The sequence below is a fragment of the Pelophylax lessonae genome (genome assembly GCF_965119305.1).
Source record: "Pelophylax lessonae genome assembly, chromosome: 2".
Classification (NCBI taxonomy): domain Eukaryota; kingdom Metazoa; phylum Chordata; class Amphibia; order Anura; family Ranidae; genus Pelophylax; species Pelophylax lessonae.
Window position 1 is genome coordinate 466,169,418 of NC_138769.1, and position 24,182 is coordinate 466,193,599.

Here is a 24,182-nt window from a genome sequence, read left to right on the forward strand (position 1 = left end):
TGGTGCCCCCTTGGTGGTTGATGTAGGCCACCGCCGTGGCATTGTCCGTCTGCACCCGAACCGGGCAGCCCTGCAGCCGGTCCGTCCAGCGATGAAGACAGATTTATCGCACGCAATTCCAGAATGTTGATCGGAAGGGAAGACTCCCCCTCCGACCAAGTTCCCTGGGCGGACAGAACACCACCCCAGCCCGACAGGCTGGCATCCGTGGTGATCACCGTCCACGAGATAGGACGAAACGACTTGCCCCCGGACACCATCGGGGACTGGAGCCACCACAGAAGGTCTCTTCTGGTGCGATGACTCAACGAGATTTGAAGATCCAGAGATTGAGGTCGCCCGTCCCACATGGACAGGATCTCCGCTTGGAGACCCCGCGTGTGAAACTGGGCGAAGGGAATCGCCTCGAAGGCCGAGACCATCAATCCCAGACATCTCATGCACGTCCGCAGAGACGAGTGCGGAACGTCCCTGAGGGACCTGACTTCCTCCTGAAGAGTTCTGAGTTTGCCTTCCGGTAGGAAGACCTTCGCCTGCACCGAGTCCAGAATCATTCCCAGGTAGGGAAGACGAACCGACGGACTCAGTGTCGACTTTGGAAAATTTATCGTCCAACCAAACTCCTGCAGAGTTTGCATCGTGACAGACAGGTCCTTCTCCAGACCCTGGCTGGTCGCAGACCGAACCAGAATGTCGTCCAGATACCCCAGGACAGAAATGCCCTGGGCCCTCAATAATGCCAGAACCGGTGCAAGCACCTTGGTGAAGACCCGCGGAGCCGAGGCGAGACCAAAGGGCAACGCCACGAACTGGTAGTGATCCTCCGCAATGGCAAATCGAAGGTACCTCTGGTGACCCTCGAAAATGGGGATGTGAAGATACGCATCCTTCAAATCGATGGAGGCCATGAATTCCCCCGGAACCAGGGCAGCCACCACCGACCGCAGGGATTCCATGCGGAACTTGCGAACCCGCACAGAGCGGTTCAGAGCCTTCAAGTCCAGAATTGGACAAACCTTGCCCTCCTTTCTGGGCACGGTGAACAGATTGGAATAAAACCCCCGAAATCTGTCCCGATGAGGCACCGGAACTACCACTCCCTGAGCCCGCAGGTCCCGCACCGCCAGGTGCAGGTCCCGTAAACGCTCTGGAGACAGTTGAAGATTTGAGGGAAAAAATCTGCTCTCCGGCCGAGAGAGAAACTCGATCTTGTAACCAGATCGAACGATCTCCTGAACCCATCTGTCCCGCACGCGGGCCAACCAGGGCTGAAGAAAACCGAGCAAGCGTCCCCCCACCCCAAAACTGGGTGAGGGCGCCCCTTCAGGCCGCACTGTTATGGGCTGCGGATCCGGATTGACCGGACTTCTGTTTTCCAGACCAGGGCTTCTTCTGAGAGCCTTGACCTTTGAACGGTTTGCCCTTGTAGTGCGACCGAAAGGCACGAAAGGACCCCTGAGGGGGCCGAAAATTAGCATGCTTCTTCCCAGAAGCCCCCTTAGCCTTGGGGAAATGGGGCAAGAGAGTGCTCTTACCTCCGGTGATCCCCTTAATTAACACATCCAAGGACTCCCCAAAAAGGCGAGACCCATTATAAGGCAGATTGGCTAAGGTCTTACGTGAAGACTGGTCCACCGACCAACATTTCAACCAAACCAGGCGGCGAGACAACACCGCCACGCTGTGCACACGTGCAGCCAACGGGACTAGGTCCAAGTCCGCATCACACAGATACATGACACCCTGGTGGATTTGATCCACCATATCCAGGGTCGCCGGCGAGGCCGAATCGGCCACTAGGACACGCCTAAGCATCTGCGTCCAACTTGCGACCGCCTGGGCCGCCATGAGAGAGGCAAACAGAGCCTTAAGCATAGAACCCGTAACAGAATAAGTATGACGGGCAAGAGACTCCAATCTCCTATCCGTGGCATCACGGAACACAGGGGAATCCTCTGCAGGAATCGCAGTGGATTTGTTTAAAACCGCAATTGCGTGATCCACTGGGGGTGGTACACACCACCTTTCATCAGTGGAAGGCGAGAAAGGATAACGCAGCTTGAACCTACTTGGTACAGCAAAAGGTTTGCGCAGATTGCGCCATTGTTCCTTAACAGCGCGCTGAAAATCATCATTGCAGGGAAAAACCTGCCGCGTCCTGCGTTTCCTCTGCATCCCATAAGCCGCCAAGGCAGCGGGGGGACACACTTCATCCTGCAAACGCAGCGTTTGTTTTATGGAAGCAATCAATTCATCCATGATTGCAAGCTCTTCAGGCGAGCCAGGGGGAGAATTATCAACCCCTTCAACTTCAGCCTCCACCTCGGACCCCACTAGATCCAGGGAGGAGCGGGACCCCGATAAGGAGGCCCCCGCCATAACAGCCCCATCACCTTCACCCTCAGAATCAGAGGAAAGAGAAACTCTGGGTCTTTTAGTAGATTGAGCAGCCACCAGCATCTGCACCTGAGCAGCAAGGCCAGCCACAATAGTGGCTAAATCCCCCCCTGGGGGGGAAACAGCGGTCCCCTGGCTTTCCACCAAGGCGGTAGGAAATTTGCCCTCCTGAGAATCCATTGCCCCTATTACAAATGCCGGATAATAAAGGGTTAACTGCCCCTTTAACAAGCGCGGCGAGCGCAGCCCACCGCACCACACACAAGCACAATGAGACCCCCACAGGGACAATAAAACTGACACAGGCAATGGATAGGAAGGATATAACCTGAGGAGACCCTCGCCGCTGCTGCTGCCTCGATCGGTGTTCCTGGAGAAGAGGAAGTGATGCTGCCAGGGCGCTCTATGAAAGCCTATGGGAGGCTACAAGAAAATGGCCGCCATGCATGTAGAACATGCGGCCGGAGCGAGTGTAGGCAAAATGGCGCCGTTTGGCGCCGAAACCGACGCTCCACAGTACAGTAATGCACACATGTCATTATAAAAAAACATGTCAGATCGCCGCAGCGATCGCTGTATAGTGCCCAAACATGCCCAAAAACATGCCCCACAGCACACAGCTTCTCACACTGACAAGGCTGACACACACAGTGTCACACAGCTCCCCCCCCCCCCCTTGCAGCCCACAGCATGCAGCCGAGTGATAGGGAGACAAACAGTGTGAACAGAGGAAGGTTACACAGTCCCAGACTGACACCCCCCCAGACAGACAGGTCCCCACATAGATACACTTACCTCACAATGGTGTGGGGGACCCGCACAGGCGAACAAGCCGCTGCACATGAGGCAGGGAGAGTCGCATACAAGACGCACAGAATGGGGGTTCAGAAACCGCACAGCGTCCAGTGAGGTAGCCACCTCACCAATCATCCCTGCACCGAACAGGGATGGGTCGTTCACTGTGCCAGGAGCGTTACCTGGCTGAACGCTCGATGGCAGGCTGGGAAGCCACTGACCCACGACCTGCGACCAGGGGGATCAGCCCGAGACCCAGCCCGCATGATCCTCTTCATCCGAAGAACTAACTAACGCTGACAAAAAGAACAGCTAAGTAAAGGTAGAGAGAAAACTCAAACAAAAAATCAAAAAAGAAGAAAGAGTCTGGGGCACAAAGCCCCAGCACAGAGAGAGCCAGCCACTCCTGACAAGCTAGACATTGAAACTGAGATATGGTTGCAGGAAGTAGGAGGGTATTGACTGAGGGGACCACCCCTTGAGGGTGGGATATGTTAAAAGCTTTAATGTTAACATATTCTGTTGCCTAGCTACTCCTTCGGAGCAAAGTCTAATACCCCATATGTGACGAATATGAAGAGGCGGCGACTGTCGGAGGACGTAAGAGAAATCCTATTTTTTTCAATAGTGAGTGCACAGGCACTTGTCCGGCAGATTTGGGCATTTGTGACTTCAAAGGGAGTGAAAAAAAAAATGCGCAAAAACTTGTTTTCCAGGCTCTCCCATAATAAAGGTCCATGGGACCAAAAATGCGCGATCCTGCCCTGAAGACGCTTCTGTAATGCACACTGCTCCTAAAATGCACAAGAAAGCCATAGAATCACCTAAATTTGCTATGTTCATCTGTGAATCTAGCATTATTGTTTTATTGTTACAAACAGTAAGTTCCTATTATTTTAAAGAATGTTGTATTTAAAACAAAAATGTTAGTTCTTTAAAAAAATGTAATGTTTCTAAGAGTATTCGTGTAAACTTTCCCATACTTGCACAAACCTGTATATATGCAATATGTAAACTTATTGTACATCTTTTCTTTTTTGTTTTACCTGCCATTTCAGCTAAAAAGAGCCAAGAAACTTAATTAAAGTGGAATTCCAGTCAAATTCTAACTAAGGCAGAGGCACTAACGTCTGATCACAATATTACCAAGTTAGTTACCACTATGTAGAACAGCCTTCAATTGTCCAGGGCCAATCCCTTCCAGGTCTCTCAACATAAATGGCTTGCATTGGTGCCTAGGCTTCTGGAGGAAGGTTGGGATGAAGCCACTAAGGTTTGTTTTCAAGATATTATTAGTCTGGCTGATCGGCTCATACAGTTTAAGTTTATCCATCATCACTATGCCCCAGCTAGGTTGGCTTGTATCGGGTTTGGGTCCATTGCTGCCTGTCCCAATTGTGGACTTGGGGGTGCTCACCTTCTCCATATGACCTGGGTTTGTCCACTTCTCTCCACCTAGTGACATGACCTATCTTCCTTTTTTGAAACTACTCTGTGTTCCAGTACCTCGAACTCCGGAAGTTGGACTTTTAGGCATTCTAAATGACGTTCTACCTTGAACATTTTTTGAATTATTTGCTTTTATTTTATGCACATAAAATCATCTTACTGAACTGGAAAAATGCTTCTTCGCCATCAATACAACAGTTCTACCTTATAGCGAATGCTGATATGCCTAAATTTAAACCGATTTACAAGGGGTGGGCCTGCCCAAAGAAGTTTTCAAAAATCTGGCAGTCCTGGCTTGACATCTGACTCATGGGGGGGAAACCTCTTTGTCTCAATTGTCCTAATCTGACGTTTACCTATAAGCAAGCCCATAATATGGCTTACCTATAGGTACTGTAAATACTTCCAAAACGTGCACCATTTAGGAGATATTTACTGTACATGCAGTGGGTTACATCACTAGGGCATGCACAGTTCCTTCCCAGTCCTGTGCCATAAACGGCAGCTCCTGCACGCATGCGGAGGAGTGACATCATCGCGCTTTTGGCGAGTCACACAGCCAGAATCTGCGGACCCAGAAGAAAGACCGGGTGAAGATGGAAGCACCTGCAGCGGTGACAGCTTGGCGCTGGAAGGCTTAGTTTTCAGGTAAGTATAATGTGCCAGAATGCCATTATGACTTTACCATTCAGGTTAGAAAAAAAAAAAAAAAACAACAACCAGTGGGTTACTACTGCTTTATTAACTAATGCTAAATATACTTCCACCACCATTCTAATATCTTCTTTCTTCTATCTACTATCTTTCTTCCATCTATCTTCTATCTACCCTGCAGAAGAAAACTGGATTTTTGTACTTGCCGTAAAATCCTTTTCTATTAAGTTTTTGACTGGAGCGGCTTCTGAATAGGTAAGTATAGGCATCTTTTCTCTATCGTTCATTGACAGACGCAGCTCCATATCTTCGTTAGACCATTGGTTATGCTCCTCCAATCAGGAATAGGACGCTAAGCAGGAAAAAGCTTTATCACGGCTATGGGGGCTGTCCCTGCTGGCATAACCCCACACACTCTGCTACAGCAACTAATTTAGCTGCAAGCAGTGTTTAGAAGACAAAAAAAAAAAAAAAAAACACACACACAAAAGCAGAGGGGCGGGTGCTGCGTCTGTCAATGAACTTCAGAGAAAAGGATTACACGGTAATTTCTTACAAAAATCCAGTTTTCTCTATCGTTCAATCGACAGACACAGCTCCATTTCTTCTTTAAACCATTGGGATGTCCCAAAGCAGTATATTCATGAGGGGTGGGAAGACAACGCAAAGAAGAACGTAACTCCCCAAAGGCTAAATGTAGCCAACTAGGTAAAATGGAGCTCAACCAGGGACAACTAGAGCTCACCTAGCAAAACATACACCCTCAAAGAGAACAAAAAGATTGCGGCCAAAGGAGGCATCCGAAGATGCAAACACATCAACTTTGTAGAATTTCATGAACGTACGCACAGACGACCAAGTTGCGGCTTTGCAAACTTACATCACTGACGCCTGATGGCGAAAAGCTCAAGAGGCACTCAGCACTCTAGTAGAATGCGCCCTCACTGGGAAAGGAGGAACTTGACCCTTCAGCAAATAAGCCTGAACAACCATCTGCCTGATCCACCTGGAAATGGTCGCAGCAGACGCAGCCAATCCCTTACGAGGTCCCTCAGTAAGGACAAAAATAGCATCAGATTTTCTGACAGACTCAGTAGCCGCCAGGTAAACCCTGATCGCCTGAACCACATACAAAGAATGTAAGGCAATTTCCTTAGGATGCTTTGGCTTGGGACAGAGTGAAGGCAGCATAAAGTCTTAATTTAAATGAAAATCAGAAACCACCTTAGGGAGAAAAGATTGATTTGGGCGGAGTACCACTTTATCTCTGTGGACCACCAGATAAGGTGAACGGTAGGACAACCCTGCCAATTCAGACACTCTGCGGGCAGAAGTGATAGCCACCAAAAAGGCAACCTTCCGAGACAATGAAAGAAGAGTCATCTCCCGAATGCTCTCAAAAGGAGGCTTTTGAAGAACAGATAATACCAGATTTAGATCCCACGGAAGTAGCAGGGACCGCCTCGGAGGAGCCATATGGCGCACTCCCTGAATGAAGGTACTAATCAAGGCATGCGTAGCTAATGGGCATTGAAGATATAATCGCCAATGCCGACACTTGGCCTTTGATAGTGCCCAAAGCCAACCGATGTTCAACCCCTTTCTGCAAGAAGGGCAAAACCCTGGCAACCGAAAACAAGCGAGGGTGCACCTTCAGCGATTAGCACCATGAAATGTACAATTTCCACGTACAATGATATATCTTCCTGGAGGTCGACTTTCTAGCCTTCAAGAGTGTAGGAATCACAGAGTCCAAAAGACCTCTATCCCTCAACACCTGGCTTTCAACAGCCATGCTGTTAAAGCCAGCGACTGTAAAGCAGGATGGAAGATCGGACCTTGAGATAGCAGATCTTCCCTGAGAAGAAGTCTCCAAGGAGCATCGGCGACCAAACTTACTAGGTCTGCATACCAAGACCTGCGAGGCCAGTCTGGAGCCACCAGAATGATCAGAATCCCTTCCACCTCTATTCCGCGTAGAAGCCTCGGAAGAAGTTTCAGCGGAGGAAAGGCATAAATCAGCCGATACTGACCCCAAGGAGCCACCAGCGCATCTGTGGCATCGGCCAGAGGATCTCGAGATCTGGCTACGAACCTCTGCACCTTCTTTTTGAGAAGAGAAGCAAACAGATCAAACCTCGGGTGTCCCCCACCTGACACACAGGAGATGAAACACCTCCGGGTGTAGGGACCACTCCCCTTGATCAAACACCTGACAACTCAGGTAATTCGCTTGCCAGTTCTCCACACCTGGGATATGCACAGCAGAGAGGGCTAAGAAAAACTGTTCCACCCAAGCCAAAATTTCGGCCACCTAGCTGGCCGCCAAGACACTCTTGGTGCCCCCCTGGTTATTGATGTAAGCCACAGCCGTGGCATTGTCCGATTGAATCCAAACCGGACAATCTTGCAGACGAGTCGTCCAGTGGCTCAGACAAAGCTTTATTTCTCTGAGCTCCAAAACATTCATCGTTCGTTTGGAGTCTTCTACTGTCCAGGTTCCCTAGGCACATAATTTCCCCAGTACCCCACTCCAGCCTGACAGACTGGCGTCCGTGGTTACCACCGTCCAAAATAACAGGAGGAAGGACTTGCCCTGGCATAGTGCTGGAGAGTGAAGCCACCATAACAGAGCAGATCTTGTGTTGTGGCTCAACCGAATCAGTGTCTGTAGACTTTGGATCCTTGTTCCATTTGACTAGAATCTCTCTTTGCAAAGGTCTGGTATTGGGCTGAACAAACGGAACCGCCTCGAAGACGGATACCATCAGACCCAAGGCTTGCATACAAGTTTGCAGAGAGGACAGATTGTTTGCCAACAACGACCGGGTCGCCCCCTGCAACTTCTGCAGCTTGTCCGGGGGAAGGGAGACCCTCACCAAGGCTGAATCCAGAGTCAGGCACAGAATAGTAAGTTTCAAGGAAGGTATCAGGGTGGATTTCTTGAAACTGATAGTCCACCCCAATTCCTGCAGGGAGCTGACAGTGATCGTCATGTTGCCCATCAGGGTTGAATGAGAGTCTGCTCTCAATAGGAGATTGTCCAGATATCCCAGTACCGCAATCCCCCGTTGGTGCAACAATGCCAACACCTGGGCCAGTAATTTTGTTAATACCCTGGGAGCGGAGGCGAGACCAAAGGGTAATACCACAAATTGATAATGTTCTTCTGCTATGGCATAGTCTAGAAACCGCTGGTGTTCCGCGTAGATGGGGATGTGTAAATATATGTGTCATTGATATCTATGGAGGCCAAAAAGTCTCCCTGGTGAAGTGACGCCACTACCGTTCGAATGGATTCCATGCAAAACCTTTGTACCCCCACGAGGCGGTTCAGAGCCTTGAGATACAGAATTGGACGCACTTTGCCGTCTTTTCTGGGCACAGTAAACAGGTTTGAATAAAAACCTTAAAAGCTTTCCGAGAGGGAACTGGTACAATCACTCTTTGCGAAAGCAGATCTTGTACCGCCTAGCGTAGATCCCTTAACCGGTCTGGAGAGAGGCGCAGGTTGGACGGGAAGAATCTGTCCGATGGACGAGACAGGAATTCGATCTTGTACCCTGATCAGATCAGTTTGTGAACCTATTTGTCCTGAATCATGGAAGTCCAAGGTTCTGGAAAAAAGCGAAAACGTCCCCCCACCCCAGAAGCAGTGAGGGCACCCCTTCATGCAGACGAGGATTTGTCCGCAGATCAAGACTGGCCGGTCCTTGATTTCCCTGACTATGGATTCTTGGGATTCCCAGAAGACCTGAATGGCTTCCCTTTTTCTTGCGACCCAGAGGTACGAAATAGCTGCTTATGAGCAGTGAAGGAAGGCACCCGTCTATGATGTGGCGCCTTGCCCTTAGAAGACTGAGGAAGAAGAGTACACTTCCCCCCGTAAGGCCCTTGATCAACTCGTCCAGAGAGGATCCAAACAACCTCTCCCCAAATAGGGAAGATCTGTCAAAGTCTTTTTGGAAGCCTGTCCGCATGAGTCTACTAATCGCAATCCCCACTCCTGACACTCTGGCCACTAGGGGAGCCGTATTCAGGGACGCATCACACATGAACACCAGGGCTTGAGCCATCTGGTCCATTAGTTCAACCACCGCTGGGGCAAGCTGCTCAGCTTCCAAGTTACCTCTTAGTAACTTCACCCATTCAGTAACCGTCTGACACCATGACATTCACAAATATTGGTTTCAAAATGTAACCCGCAAGCACGTGCAGATGGTAGGACAGAGACTCCACTCGCCTATCCACAGGGCCCGCAAAGGTTGGGGATTCTTCCACCGGAACCACAGTAGACTTATTCAGCCTGGAAACCGGGTGATCCACCTTAGGTGGCACGGTCCACCTAGTGGAAACTGTATCTGCAAAAGGATAACAGTGTTTAAAGTGCATAGGCACCACTAGCATGTGCTTGATGCGCCGCCATTGTTTATTGACAATATCGTCAAAAAGTTCCTGACAAGGGAACACCTTGCACGATTTTCGGGATTTGCGGGAGCCAAAAGACAACTGCGAACCCGACGCTATAGATTCATTTGCCAATTTTAAAGTTTTCTGCACTTAAACTATAAGTGTTTCCACCAATGCGCGTTCCTGCGTGGCGGCGGACGAGGACAGATCCTCTTCACCATCAGAATGTGAAGACATCGACCCCTCAGGGTGGGGAGCGTCTGCGGTGGCAAATCTGCCTCAGAATCTCCAAAAGCCATGCGGTCTCCCGAACCCCCCCCCCCCCCGAGGGGGTCCCAGACAAGAGGCATCAGAGGGTCCCTAGGAAGGGATCCAACCAGGACATGGCCAGCACCCGAAGAAAAAAGCAGCCGCAATATTTCCGCCCCCCCAGAGGTAGGACTTGCTATGGGTAGGAGAAAAGACTTGGAAGGGGTAGGCCTAGTATCCCAGAGGCCAGGGGAACCGAGGGAGCCCAAGGAGTCTGACTATTCCAGGGAGGGGGCCCACGTCCACCCCGAGACCGCCAGAGGATTCGAGGGACAATAATACATACCACAGGACCAGGTGGGCGCCACTCCGCACAGACCACCTCCCACCTGGGGTGGGGGTGCTGCCACCTGGGAGGTACGCTGCGACTTAGGGCATTTCCAGGTCAATCGTGTCCCAGCGAGAATTGTCCACTCGCAGGATCGTCCCCATCCATCGGGGCTCTGTCGTGGCGAGGCCTAGTTCTGGACTATAACCTACTCTCGCTCGTTGGCCAGGCTGGGAGACCATAAGGATCTAGGATCTAGAATATCCAGTCCGAAACCACAGCCAGCTGTTGCTTGTAATTCTCCAGGAACACTAACTAGTGAAAAAAAAATAAAAAAAAAAATCACAAAATAACAAATTTCCCTAAGTCCCAGCAGGGAACTAGGTCCTATCCATAAACTAGGCAGAAAAAAGCTAGATGCTGTAGCAGAGTGTGTGGGGTTATGGACAGAACTAGGTCCTATCCATAAACTAGGCAGAAATAAGCTAGATGCTGTAGCAGAGTGTGTGGGGTTATGCCTGCAAGGACAGCCCCCATAGGCGTGGTAAAGCTTTTTCCTGCCTAGTGTCCTATTCCTGATTGGAGGACCATAACCAATGGTCTAAAGAAGATATGGAGCTGCATCTGTCGATGAACGATAGAGAAAAGATGCCTATACTTACCTATTCGGAAGCCGCTCCAGTCACATGAATGGGGGTCAGCGCCAGCTTCAGCGTAGAGGATAAAGCAGCGACAACGCTTGCAGACCCTGGGTGAAGACGTCACCCATAGGCTTACAATGGGGCAACCATTGTTGGCAGTTCCTCCTCTACACTGAAGCTGGCGCTGACCCCCGTTCATGTGACTGGAGCGGCTTCCGAATAGGTAAGACAGTGATTACACAGTGATTACTGCTAGCCGCTAGCAAAATTTGCATGTAAAATCTGAAAGGATGGTTGTACCAGGTCGATCAATTCAGCCTGCCCATACATAGTTTGAATTTTAGCCCGTCCCTGCTGAAGCGGCCGAGATTTAAACCATCTATGGCCGGCTTTATTTGTCAATCAGGATCAAGACAAAACTGATGTAATCATGCCAGAACTGCCTGATTTAAGTGCAGTTTTACCCAGTTCTGCCCACTCCCCTATTGACTCTACACAACAGTATGAGGCTGGGTTCACATATGTGTGGCCACGGGTTCCAGCATGGGGTCCGGTGCATCCCTGTTTACAGGTTTAAGTGCAAGTAAGGTCAAAATTTTTGCCTGAATTCACACCTGAACTGGACCCAAGCCAACCCAAGGGCACAGTACCCTTTTGGATTGTAAACCACAGCCGCCCCGAACCTATGTGAACTGGCTTCAACGCGAACCGGGCACTCGCATGTCATGCGAATTGAATGCGGTGAAACCCGCATACAATTCGCACAATTATGAACCCAGCCTTAGGGAATGGAATGTGATGCGGAGCCTTCTTGCAGATCCTTTCTACCGATAGCCACACTATAATATTTTCAGCTGGTGAGTCATGACTGACCTTTCACAAGCAACGCCCTAGGACAGTGATGGCGAACCTTGGCACCGCAGATGTTTTGGAACTACATTTCCCATGATGCTCATGCACTATGCTGTGTGGTTGAGCATCATGGGAAATGTAGTTCCACAACATCTGGGTTGCTAAGATTGCCCATCACTGCCCTAGGAGGTAGTCAAAACAGTAAAATGGTGTTGATGTGGTGGAACAGAGGGTAGATTGTGGTCTGCAAAACATGTGTCTGGAAACCAGCTTTAAAAACAAAAACTAGATTATAACAATAACTAAGTTTAGTAGCCCTGTGAAGCTTTTACACAAAAGCAGACAGCTAGGCCTGTGAATCATTATGAAGTGAAGTAGTAATAACTCATGACTTGGGAGCAGCTTGCAGTACAGGAGCCACCTCCAGGAAGCACAGAGAAAAAGAAAGCAAATACTGGTGGCATAGGCAATTTAAAAGAACAATGCATGTGAAAAGATCCGTACTAAAAAAAAATAGACAAAGCCAAATTTACCTTTACAGGGAATTTTAGCTGATTAAAAAGCTCAGACACAAGAAGATTGTGTGCAAGAGTTTTCCTCATCTTCATAATGCGTACAATAGCTGCATCGATCTGGTACTGTCTGTCCTGGAAAACTCTTTCCGTCGTATTAACCTGTTCTTCCACCTAGGGAAAAAACACCTCAAGTTACATTCACTGCTGCATAAAATGTATTCCATTAACATTTCTTACTCTGAATGAGTCAAAACACACACAATAATGCTCACCGTTTCCTTCATTTGGATCTGGTTGATTTTAATCCGATATAACTTGTGCTTAAAGTCTGTTTTAAAGATAAACTTGTCTCCATCCTCCACATCCTTACCCTTCGGTAATTTATTTAGTACCCTGGCTTTCCCACATGCCAGTGACTGCAGAGTCCGTCTGAGCTCGCTATCCTCTGTACAGAGCACACAATGAAAATATTAGTCTTTGTTTTAAGGATAACTTGACTTTATCTTCCACCCTTCGTGTTTTATTTAGTACCCTGGCTTTGCCACACATCAGTGAATCCATCTCAGTTTGCTCTCCTCTGTAATAAGCACACAATTAAAATATTAGCAGGCCATCTCCACTAAGAATTAACCTATTAATCACTTGCCAACTGCTTAACTGGGAAAATACGTCATTACTTTGACGTTTAATACCAGGGTTGTGGCTGGAGCTAGATGTCATAACCCGGGTATTATTTTCCCCCTCAGGCGGGCACCGGACTTTCTCATAAAAGTGGCCCGAGCGGCCTGCTGGGTCACTTTTAGAAGAGGCGGGAGGGTTGCCCCCTCCCGTTGCTTTCCAGTGGTTCCCGGGTTTACATGGCTGATTGGTAGCTCCAGGAACCCATCTGCCGCTGGCTAGGCATAGGGATGAGCGAAGGAAAGATGGCTTCCAGTCATCTCTATGCTCTAGGAGAACCGGAGCAACATCACAACGTCAGTTCAGGTATCAGCCACATGTAAACTAGGCCATTTAAAAAAAAAAAATGGGATTTTTGTACTTATCGTAAAATCCATTTCTCTGAGTTCACTGACGGACACAGCGCTCCATAAATCATAACTACTGGGTTATACAATATGAATCAAAAAAGTTCTGCGCTAAGTCAAAAATTTGTGAATAAAATATGATACAAAGAAAAGCTGCTTACACAGACCCATAGAACAAAGTCCAAATAATATGTATTAAAATTGTGTAGCGCTAATAAATAGTGAACAGGTGAAAAAAACAGTCATAAAATCGGTGAACATCCTAAAGGTGTAAATGGTATAAACCAGTGAAAAGGAGGACTACAAAGTCCCAGCAACAATATCATAAATAAGTCCTCCAATATGATGAAAAATGATATAATAAAAAGTCCATAAGTGAAGAAAAAAACAAAGTGCCCAAAGGGAGTGATGAGAAAAAAACCTGGATAGGAACCACTAGTCCCAATAATAGCAGAGAGTCCAATTAGAAATCCATGAGTAGCACCCGTGAAAGGGAATATAAGGTGTGCTGCTTACCAGACCCTTAAGGCCTTCTGAGCAGGGGCGTCATGGGGGGGGGGGGGGGGGGGCGGACCGCCCCAAGGTGTCCCCTGGGAGGAGGGTGACACCGGTGCCACCCACTGTGGAGTGGTGGGGGAGACAAGCGTGCGGTGTGGAGAGGGACTGTCTGGGGGAGGGACTAGCCTGTGCAGCGGCCGCCCAGCGCAGCGCGGGAGACAACCAGCAGTCGAAGAAGCCGGCGCGGCGAGGAGTCTCGCAGGAGTCAGGACAGACAGTCAGCACTCAGCATCAATCAGCAAAGAAGGCGGCAGGCAGGGGAGAGGACAGAGAGAGCCTGGTGACGGTCTGTGTGGTGCTGCAGGAAAACCCCAGAGTCGGGACAGGCGAAAAAAGGTAGGTAAGAGCTAGTGACTGACTGAGTGAGAAGAAGACTATGTAAAGGAAAGGGGATCTATTTTATGGGGAGGAATCTGCCCTTGCCTGGCGTGCTGTAAGGGGGAAGATCTGGGGGACGGGACCTCACCTCACCCTGGCCTGCTGTAAGGGGGGATCTATAGATCCCCCCCCTTACAGCAGGCCAGGGTGAGGCAAGGTCCCCTCTCCCATATAGATCTCCCCCCTCTTCCCTCGGACCTCACCCTGGCCTGCATTAAGGGGGGATCTATATGAGGGACGGGACCTCACCTCACCCTGGCCTGCTGTAACGGGGGATCTATATGGGGGACCTCACCTCACCCTGGCCTGCTGTAGGCGGGATCTATATGGGGGACCTCACCTCACCCTGGCCTGCTGTAAGGGGGATCTATATGGGGGACCTCACCTCATCCTGGCCTGCTGTAAGGAGGATCTATATGGGGGACCTCACCTCACCCTGGCCTGCTGTAAAGGAGGACCTATGGGGGAACCTACCCTGGCCTGCTCTAAACGGGGATCTATGGGGACCCTGCACTAAAGGGGATCTATGCCATAGATCCCCCTTTAGAGCAGGATACCCATAGATCCCTCTTTAGAGCAGGTTCCCCATAGATCCCCTTTAGAGCAGGCCAGGGTCCCCATAGATCCCCTTTAGAGCAGGCCAGGGTTCCCATAGATCCCCCTTTAAAGCAGGATCCCCATAGATTCCCCCTTATGTATGGACCCTTTCACACAGGCGGACCGTTCAGATCTGCCTGTCAGTTTTGTTGGCGGACCTGAACGGTCACCCCATGCATCCCTATGTCCGCTGACATCCAATCCGATCCATTAAATCTGGACGGATGGAAACCCTATTTTCCATCCATCCAGGGGATTGGATGGGATCGGATGAGAACAGACAGACGGCCCGTTCCCATCCGATTCCCCCATAGAGATGCATGGGGACCTGACAGCTGTGTTTTATTATTTTCATATGATATTGTAATTTAAAGGTCATTTTAATTCTCCTAGTTATTAATGTTGCTATTGCCATTACATTTAGTGTTATATGGGAGCTATGATTTACAAGTTACATTAGTAAAAAAAAAAAAACATTACTGAAAGGGGTTGGGGTGACACCGTGAGTTACCGCACTGGGTGGCACCAACCCTAGTGACGCCGTTGCTTCTGAGCAAATAGGTAGACCACAAAGCACTTAGAAATGGAGAAGGTCAAATGGATGGCACGGAACACTCCTCAGACTGTACTTAGGCGACAGATCCAGTTGTTGTCAGTATATAGTCAATCCTCATGTTATGATGAGTAAGGCCCATACCTGCTGGTATCTGCTGCCACTCTGCTCAGACATGTCTGCACCAGGAACCTGGACACGGCTGGATGGAGGAACCCGGCCCACTCAGGACACCAAGGTGGCCGCGACGGCTGCAGGAAACGGAGCCTGTGAACTAATTGGACTCTGCTATTATTGGGACTAGTGGTTCCTATCCAGTTTTTTTCTCATTACTCCCTTTGGGCACTTTGTTTTTTTTTCTTCACTTATAGACTTTTTATTATATAATTTTTCATCATATTGGAGGACTTATTTATGATATTGTTGCTGGGACTTGTAGTCCTCCTCTTCACTGGTTTATACCATTTACACCTTTAGGATGTTCACACCACTCATATAGTATTTCACTGATTTATGACTGTTTTTTTTTACCTGTTCGCTATTTTTTAGCGCTACACAATTTTATTACATACTGGGTTATATTGCCTCCGCCAGGAGTAGGATAAGGCAGAACAAAAACCTGGTTATGCCCATGGGCCATCCACAGCTAGATGTATAACCCCCCTCTCTGCTCTAGGTAATCAGTTTAGTAGAAAGCAGTATTAGAAGTATAACTCCATAGAGGGGTGGGTGCTGTGTCCATCGAACTCAGAGAAATGGATTTTATGGTAAGTACAAAAATCCCATTTTCTCTTTCGTTCATCGATGAACACAGCGCTCCATAAATTATAACTACTGGCACGTCCAAAAGCAGTGCCAAAAGGAAAAAGAGGGGTGGGGAAAATAACCCAAGGCTAAACATAAGTGCCCTTAACAAGGACACAGGAGCCTTAACTGGGTCACAAGAGCCCCGTCTGAAAAAAATAAAAGTTTAAAGAAAAAAACCATCAAGAGGGAACAGCACCTCTTAAACTGCAGCCTGCCAAACTTTGCGGCTAAAAGAAGCATCTGCAGATGCCAAAGTATCTACCTTATATAACTTTGTGAAGGTATGCACCGATGACCAAGTGGCTGCCTTGCAAACTTGCGATATTGATGCCTGATGACAGAAGGCCCAAGAAGCACTCAGCGCCAGAATAGAATGCACCGTGACAGAGAGAGGTGGAACCTGACCTTTAATGGAATAGGCCTGAGTCCCCGTCTGTCTGATCCATCTGGAGTTGGTAGCCGAAGAAGCGGCAAGCCCTTTTCTTGGTCCGTCCGTAACCACAAAAAGAGAGTCTGACCGCCGAAAGGACTCAGTAGCTGCCAATACACCCGAATCGCATGAACCACATCCAAGGTATGCAAAGCTAATTCCTTGGGATGAGCCAGCTTGGGAAAAAAGGAAGGCAACACAATGTCTTCATTCAAAAGGAAGTCAGAGACAACTTTGGGCAGGAATGATGGACAGGGACAAAGAACCACTTTATCCCTATGGACCACCTAAAAGAGGCTGGGGCAGGATAATTCCACCAATTCTGATACTCTGCCGGCCGAGGTAATAGCCACCAAGAATGCCACCTTTTGGGATAACGTAGACAAGGGAAACTCCCAAATATTCTCAAATGGAGGTTTCTGGAGAACTGAAAGCACTAAATTTAAATCTCAAGGCGGCAAAAGAGACTATTCCACCTCCACATGTCGAACCCCCTGAATTAAGCTACGAACGAAAGAGTGCGTGGCTAGGGGTAGCTGAAAGAAGATTGCCAGGTCAGACACCTGGCCCTTAATAGTACTCAAGGCCAACTTTTGATCAACCCCCTGTTGAAGAAAGGTTAAGATCCGAGCCACAGAAAAGGATCGAGGATGAGCGTCAACCGACTCACACCAAGAAATGTACGCTTTCCACATACGATGATATATCTTTCTGATAGGACTTCCTCTCCTTCACCATAGTAAGGATTACGGATCCAGACAAACCTCTATCCCTGAGTACCTGGCTTTCAATAGCTATGCCTTTAAAACCAGTGAATGTAAAGCAGGATGGTAGATTAGCCCTTGGGAAAACTGGTCTTCTTTGAGAGGAAGCCCCTAAGGGACATTTACGGCCACCAGGATGATTGAAAGATACTCCCTCTTGATTCCTGGCAGGAACTGCGAAATAAGCCTAAGCCGAGGATGATACTGGTCTTACCATGGCCCTTGGACGCCTGCGGCGTCTGTCAGAGGACCCTGTGACCTCATCAAGAATGTCCATATCCTCTGGTGAAACATGGGCTATGGTTCCAGAAATTTGTCCAGAGGAGAGAATTTGAATCAGACCTAAGTAAATCAATTCCCCGGAAAGGGTTGGGGGGGGGGGGGGATACCTTAGGTAGTCCCGACACATCACCTGAACCTTTGCAGGAATAAAAATCGTCACATGGAGACTCAGGAAAAAATCTGAAAAGAAAAAAACTTTCCCCCCTTCCTGGGTACCCCCAAAATAAACATTTGGTGGATCTCCTTGACGCTTACAAAAGAAGTCAAAAAGGCCGGAAACCAGCAAAGATGTCCCCCCACCCCAATAATGGTGGAGGGCAGACCTTTATGCTGAAGGGGTCTTGTCTGCTGGCCCAGAGAAGCTAGCTCTAGGCCTACCAGACCAAGGTTGCTTGGAACCTCCCGGGGAAGATTTTAAATTATCTATTTCCCTTATTCCCTGTCCCAGAAGCACAAAATAATTTTCGATGGACTGAGAAGGAGGGCCCCCATCTGCGACGAGGCTCCTTCCTATTTCTTGACTGTGGCAGGAAGGTACTCTTCCCCCCGTGATACCCTTAATGATGTCATCCAGGGAAGCCCCAAACAAACAGGCAATCGCCTTGAAAGGGCAGATCAACGTGAGCTTTCTTAGAGGCTTGGTCTGCGAACCAATTCTTAAGCCACTGCATGCGCTTAATCACCCCTGCTGAAACAGAACAGGACCTGCTCATTCCCCATGCCCTGGTGCAAAAGCTTGGCCCATTCAGTTAGGGTCTGAGACACCAGGGCTGAGGCAAAGACTGGCCGCAATGCCGAACCAGCCATAGTAAAAATGCTGCATGCCACAGACTCTGCTTTCCTGTCAGTTGGGTCTTAAAATGACTGGGATTCCTCTACTGGGATCATGGTTGCTTTATTCAACCTGAAAAGAGGAGGGTCCACCACTTTTAAAAGTGACTCCTCAGAAGTGTTAACGTACAGCAAAACGTTTGGGGACCACAAAGGGTAATTTTGATTTTTCCCATTCCTTATAAGAAAACCTGTCAAAATAAGGCACATAAGGAAAGACCTTTGGAGTATGAGGTGACTTATGCGTACCAAACGACACAGCCACGGCCATGGCTACATCAGTCGCATCCTCCATTTTTAAAGTTCACGCACTGCAGTGATAAGTGCGTCTACCAGCACTGCTGCAACCATGGAAGAATCATCCTCACTATCGGACGGATCAGGGGGTGTGATATGAAGTCCTCCTGGACGGGCCGCATCCACGGCGGTATTAGGCTCAGAATCAGAAGAGACAGACTGAGCAGGAGAAGGCGGGGGATGCTTCCTCCTGGGTCTTTGTCAACATGCCACTTCCACCAGGGACACTAAGTGCTGTAGGACTGCCGTCAGTGCAACCATGGGAAGCTTGAGTTCCCGAGGGACCTGCTACCTCCACGAGGGGGTAAGTGGGGGAGATTTGACCCTGAGGCTCCATAAGGAAAGGAAGACCATGCAGCACAAAAATGATCTTTTGGCACCACTAAGGGATCCCCTCAAGATTCAGGGTTCGATCAGCAGAGAGAGAGATAACAGGGACACCCAACGACCCAGAGACGCAGAGAATTCCAACCCAGCATTATCATGGATGCCATCCTTGTTCATATGTTCCGGGCACAGGTAGAGGAAACTAATGAGGAAGAGGGGGAGTTTCAGCTTCCTCACGAGGACTTCGGTCGTCTCCAGCGTCTCCCAGACTAAGGGTAAATCCCCCCGTGACATCAACGGGCTACACAAACGTGGCTGCCAACCAGAGACCAGCCAGACTAAGGGAAAATGGCAACCATCAGCTACAAACGCTGAAACATGCTGTCAGGATCGTCCCTGTGCCCTCTGCAACCCTGGACCCACTGCAAGGGGATCCCCCCAAAGGCAGGACACATGTTAGGGGAGACTCCGTTGCACACTCTGCACCGGTCTCTGCACTAGGACTCCCCTGCACTATACCCACACTGCAAACAGTAGGACATGCACCTAGGGGTCTCCTACACTGGGACCCTTCCAGACTACCAGGGCAGGACAAACACTATCCCGGGACTCTTACAGAGTGGGGATAGCAGGGAGACCCCAGGGGTCTGCTATCTCTGCCCTGGGACCCCCACCAGACTCCAGGTCCAGACAGGGGGGAAAGGGAGTTGGGGAAGCCCAACTAACTGAGGGATTTAAGAATGCAGATTACCCACGTCCACCCCAAAAAACACCAAAAGGGGAGAGGGGGAACTGTACTTACCCTTCTATGGTGCCGGTAACACTCTGGACAGAATCCTTGCATTTAAGTAGGGGAGCTGTCAGCCAAAGAACCGCTGCGAATCAGACCCAAGCCCGGTCGTATGTGACCCTGCAAGACGTTTAACTCACAGGCCAGCCTCTGTCAGTGAGGCTATGTCGTGGCTGATTTTACCTGACGTAGCTGCGCTTGCTGGCTGGGCTGGGGCACCACTGGCAGTTGATTGTAGATCTCCAGAGCAAAAAAACAAGAAAGGAGAAAAAATTGCCAGAGATCCCAGCAGGGAGCCTAGGTCCTTATTTCTGACTAGACAGATTAAAAACTGGTTACCTAGAGCAGAGAGGGAGGTTATATACCAAGCTGAGGACGGCCCATGGGTGTAGCCAGGTGTTTTTTGTTCTGCCTGGTTCTACTCCTGGAGGAGGCAATATAACCCAGTAGTTATGATTTATGGAGTGCTGTGTCTGTCGATGAACGAAAGAGACATTTTTTTTTTGATCTTTTGCTTTTAAGGGCAGAGGAGAGTTTTGGGGTTTTTAGACCCCAGATCGCTCCATAAAGCAGACCTGTCATGCTGTATTATTGAAAAAAGAAGAATATCTGCGCTTCCCAAAATAGCAGCCAGCACTAATCAAGGAATGATATAAAGTAATGTAAACAAATAAATGCAGCGCTTGGTAGAGTCCACAGTGTAATATAAATCCACACTAAGATGATATATGAAAAAAGTCCAAAGTCACAAAAACTTGAGAGACAACTTGGCACGTGAAGAATCCAAAAGCCCAGAGTCATAAAGGACACCTTGACACGTGAAGATGTAATAGCAAGGGTGTACAGAGATGGAACAACCAGCAACCCCCTCCTGATGACACAGTTGCCTGCGATACATGTAGGCGGAGTTCTGATCGTGAGCGGACGTCACAAGCCGGATGAGATACACTACTACACATCGGCTTACATGCAACTGAATGCCTGTTTTGAGACATATGGGTGTATCCCATTTTTATGGTGAGTGCATCCTTTTAATAAACCTTATGCTTTATTTGGAACGTACTGCACTATTTGTCCTCCTTTGATCTATGGGAGAGTTATCATCTTGTATCACCTTGCCCTGGAAGATCCTGGATTTACATCATGTTGCCTAAGGCGGATTTTTATTAATATCTCAATCTCTTTGATCACTGTGCGAACAGTGAATATTAAGATCTGGTAAGAGGCTAAACGTTACTTTCTGTGTGGTGGATGTGATGGTTGTTCCATCACTGTACACCATTGCTATTACATCTTCACGTGTCCTCTGTGACTCTTGGCTTTTGGATTCTTCACGTGCCAAGTTGTCTCTCAAGTTTTTGTGACTTTGGACTTTTTTCATATGTCATCTTAGTGTGGATTTATATTACACTGTGGACTCTACCAAGCGCTGCATTTATTTGTTTACATGCTGTATTTTTATCGGAAAGAATGTTTACATTCTTTGCGGTAGCAATAAAAGTGATCAAAAAAGGGACAGTGCAAAAAAAAAAAAAAAAAAAAAAAAACTAACTAAATAAATTATATATAATGATTGGGTGTTCCATCCAAGTAATTTTCTAGCTAAAAATACAGATTTTTTTCCTTGTAAACAGCAAGTGTCAGAAAAAGGCCTGGTCAGATTTTTTTGCATACTCAATACCACTCAGCACCAGCAAGCTATAATCCATCTTGTCCAAAAACGTCAGGCCATGTCCTTTGTTTTTAGTTCCCCTAATATATAAGTGAACTCTCACCTTGAAAAACAACCTGTTTAGTTTAAAATATAAATGAAAGTCAAAACATTTACACACACATATATATCTATCTATCTATCTATCTATCTATCTATCTATATATATATATATATATGTGTGTGTGTGTGTGTGTAAATGTTTTGACTTTCATTTATATTTTAAACTAAACAGGTTGTTTTTCAAGGTGAGAGTTCACTTTATATATATATATATATATATATATATATATATATATATATATATATATATGATATAATATAAATACCTCTTTCTTCCTGTTATTTTTTTTTTTTATAAATGATCAAATACTGTCTTTTCTCAGCTGCACAAGGATCTTAGAGAGCTGGGGGAAGACGAACAGAAAAACACTGATTTTCCCAGTGAATGGCTGTCCGGGGGGCTGTGTGTGTATTAGCACACACCTAATGGAAAGAGGAGAGCAGGTTGAGATTCCAGCACAGCCAGAAAACTGACCATGCTGTGCTCTCATACCTAGTGTGGTCAGATTTTATTAGGAAAGCAGAGGGACTGGCAGGAGCATCAGGGATTTCACACAAAGGAGGCAATAAAAAGTGGAAAACTATATGCTGCCTTCATGTAAGCTTACTCTCTGTGCATCGCTATACATATATGTCCTATGGTTGAGAATCCCAGATAGTTTAGTATTAGGCATCACACATTTCAGATTTGCATTAAAACCGCAGGGTGCCTTCCACATGTAGTTGCAAATATAAGCAACTAAGGTTGGTCATATATTATACAATTCTCTTGTAAAACTTTCCTTTAGATTTTTCAAAACCATATAATGAGGTCAAATCTAAACTCTTAATTTGCATGCAAACAGGCTGGCCGTGGCACTACAAAGTTGAAAGGAAAATCTAAAGGAAATTGAATAAAAAAAATTGTATAATGCACGGTCAACTTAAAAAGACAAAGTAATCTCACCTATTCCTGTAGCCATTTTAATTTCTTCAAAACTGAATTCATCTCCCTCATTAAACATGATCAGCACCAGTGTTTGAAACAAAGACACCTGGAGCTCTTTCTTTTCCTGTAGGAAACACATATAAAAAGTCATTAGAAAACATGAATGAAGTATCCGGTTGGAAAATTTACAACCACAATCTCTCTCTTCAAAACAATATATGGTCCTAAAAAACCTAAATCATTTAACATGTTTATTTCAGAGAGATTTTCTGCTTTATCAACAGCTTTTAATCAGATTTCCCTCCAAACGTCTAAACTGTAAAAGTGTATCTAAGGTCACATTTTAAAATCATATACAGTTCTATTCAAAATTATTCAACCCCCACTGAAATTGATTGTTTTGGCCAGTTTGACATTGATTTTGATCATTCAGTCATCCTGCTTACAATTAAATCAAAGAGGCACGTGTAGATCAGACAAATATAACATAACATTTATAATGAAATAACCACAAATGTCTTTTCTGTGCTCAAATCATTATCAGTTTTATTCAACCTCCAAGTGACATTCAATCTTAGTACTTAGTACAACATCCTTTTACATTTATAACAGCTTTTAAACGTGAAGCATAGCTTGACACAAGTATCTTGCAGCGATCTACGGGTATCTTCGCCCATTCATCATGGGCAAAAGCCTCCAGTTCAGTCACATTCTTAGGCTTGTGCACTGCAACTGCTTTCTTTAAGTCCCACCAGAGGTTCTCAATCGGATTTAAGTCTGGTGACTGTGATGGCCACTCCAAAATGTTCCAGCCTTTAATCTGCAACCATGCTCTAGTGGACTTGGAGGTATGCTTGGGATCATTGTCCTGTTTAAAGGTCCAACATCTCCCAAGCCTCAGGTTTGTGACGGACTGCATCACATTGTCATCCAATATCTCCTGGTACTGAAGAGAATTCATGGTACCTTGCACACGCTGAAGATTCCCTGTACCTGCAGAAGCAAAACAGCCCCAAAGCATGATTGACCCCCCGCCATGGTTCACAGTAGGCAAGGTGTTCTTTTCTTCATAGGCCTTGTTCTTCCTCCTCCAAACATAGCGTTGATCCATGGGCCCAAACAGTTCTAATTTTGTATCATCAGTCCACAGAACACTATCCCAAAACTTCTGTGGTTTGTCCACATGACTTTTGGCATACTGCAGTCGACTCTTCTTATTCTTTGGAGACAGCAAGGGGGTGCGCCTGGGAGTTCTGGCATGGAGGCCTTCATTACGCAGTGTGTGCCGTATTGTCTGAGCAGAAACTTCAGTACCCACATCTGACAAATCTTTTCTCAGTTCCTCAGCAGTCACACGGGGACTTTTCTCCACTCTACGCTTCAGGTAGCGCACAGCAGTCGAAGTCAGCATCTTCTTTCTGCCGCGACCAGGTAGCGTTTCAACAGTGCCCTTTGCCTTGAATTTGCGAATGATGCTTCCTATGGTGTCTCTTGGTATGTTTAACATCTTTGCAATCTTCTTATAGCCATTGCCCTTCCTGTGAAGAGTAA

General features: G+C 47.4%; 1 protein-coding gene across 1 annotated transcript in view; it reads right to left on the minus strand.

The window, feature by feature from the left end:
- Positions 1-24,182, minus strand: part of LOC309546041 (cullin-4A) — a 132,370-nt gene that overhangs the window by 12,321 nt on the left and 95,867 nt on the right. The window contains exons 14-16 of the mRNA XM_082245520.1: positions 22,650-22,755; positions 12,563-12,735; positions 12,309-12,461 (exon numbers count right to left, since the gene is read on the minus strand). Of these exons, the coding sequence (XP_082101646.1) occupies positions 12,309-12,461; positions 12,563-12,735; positions 22,650-22,755 (432 nt within the window). The remainder of the gene's footprint in view (positions 1-12,308; positions 12,462-12,562; positions 12,736-22,649; positions 22,756-24,182) is intronic.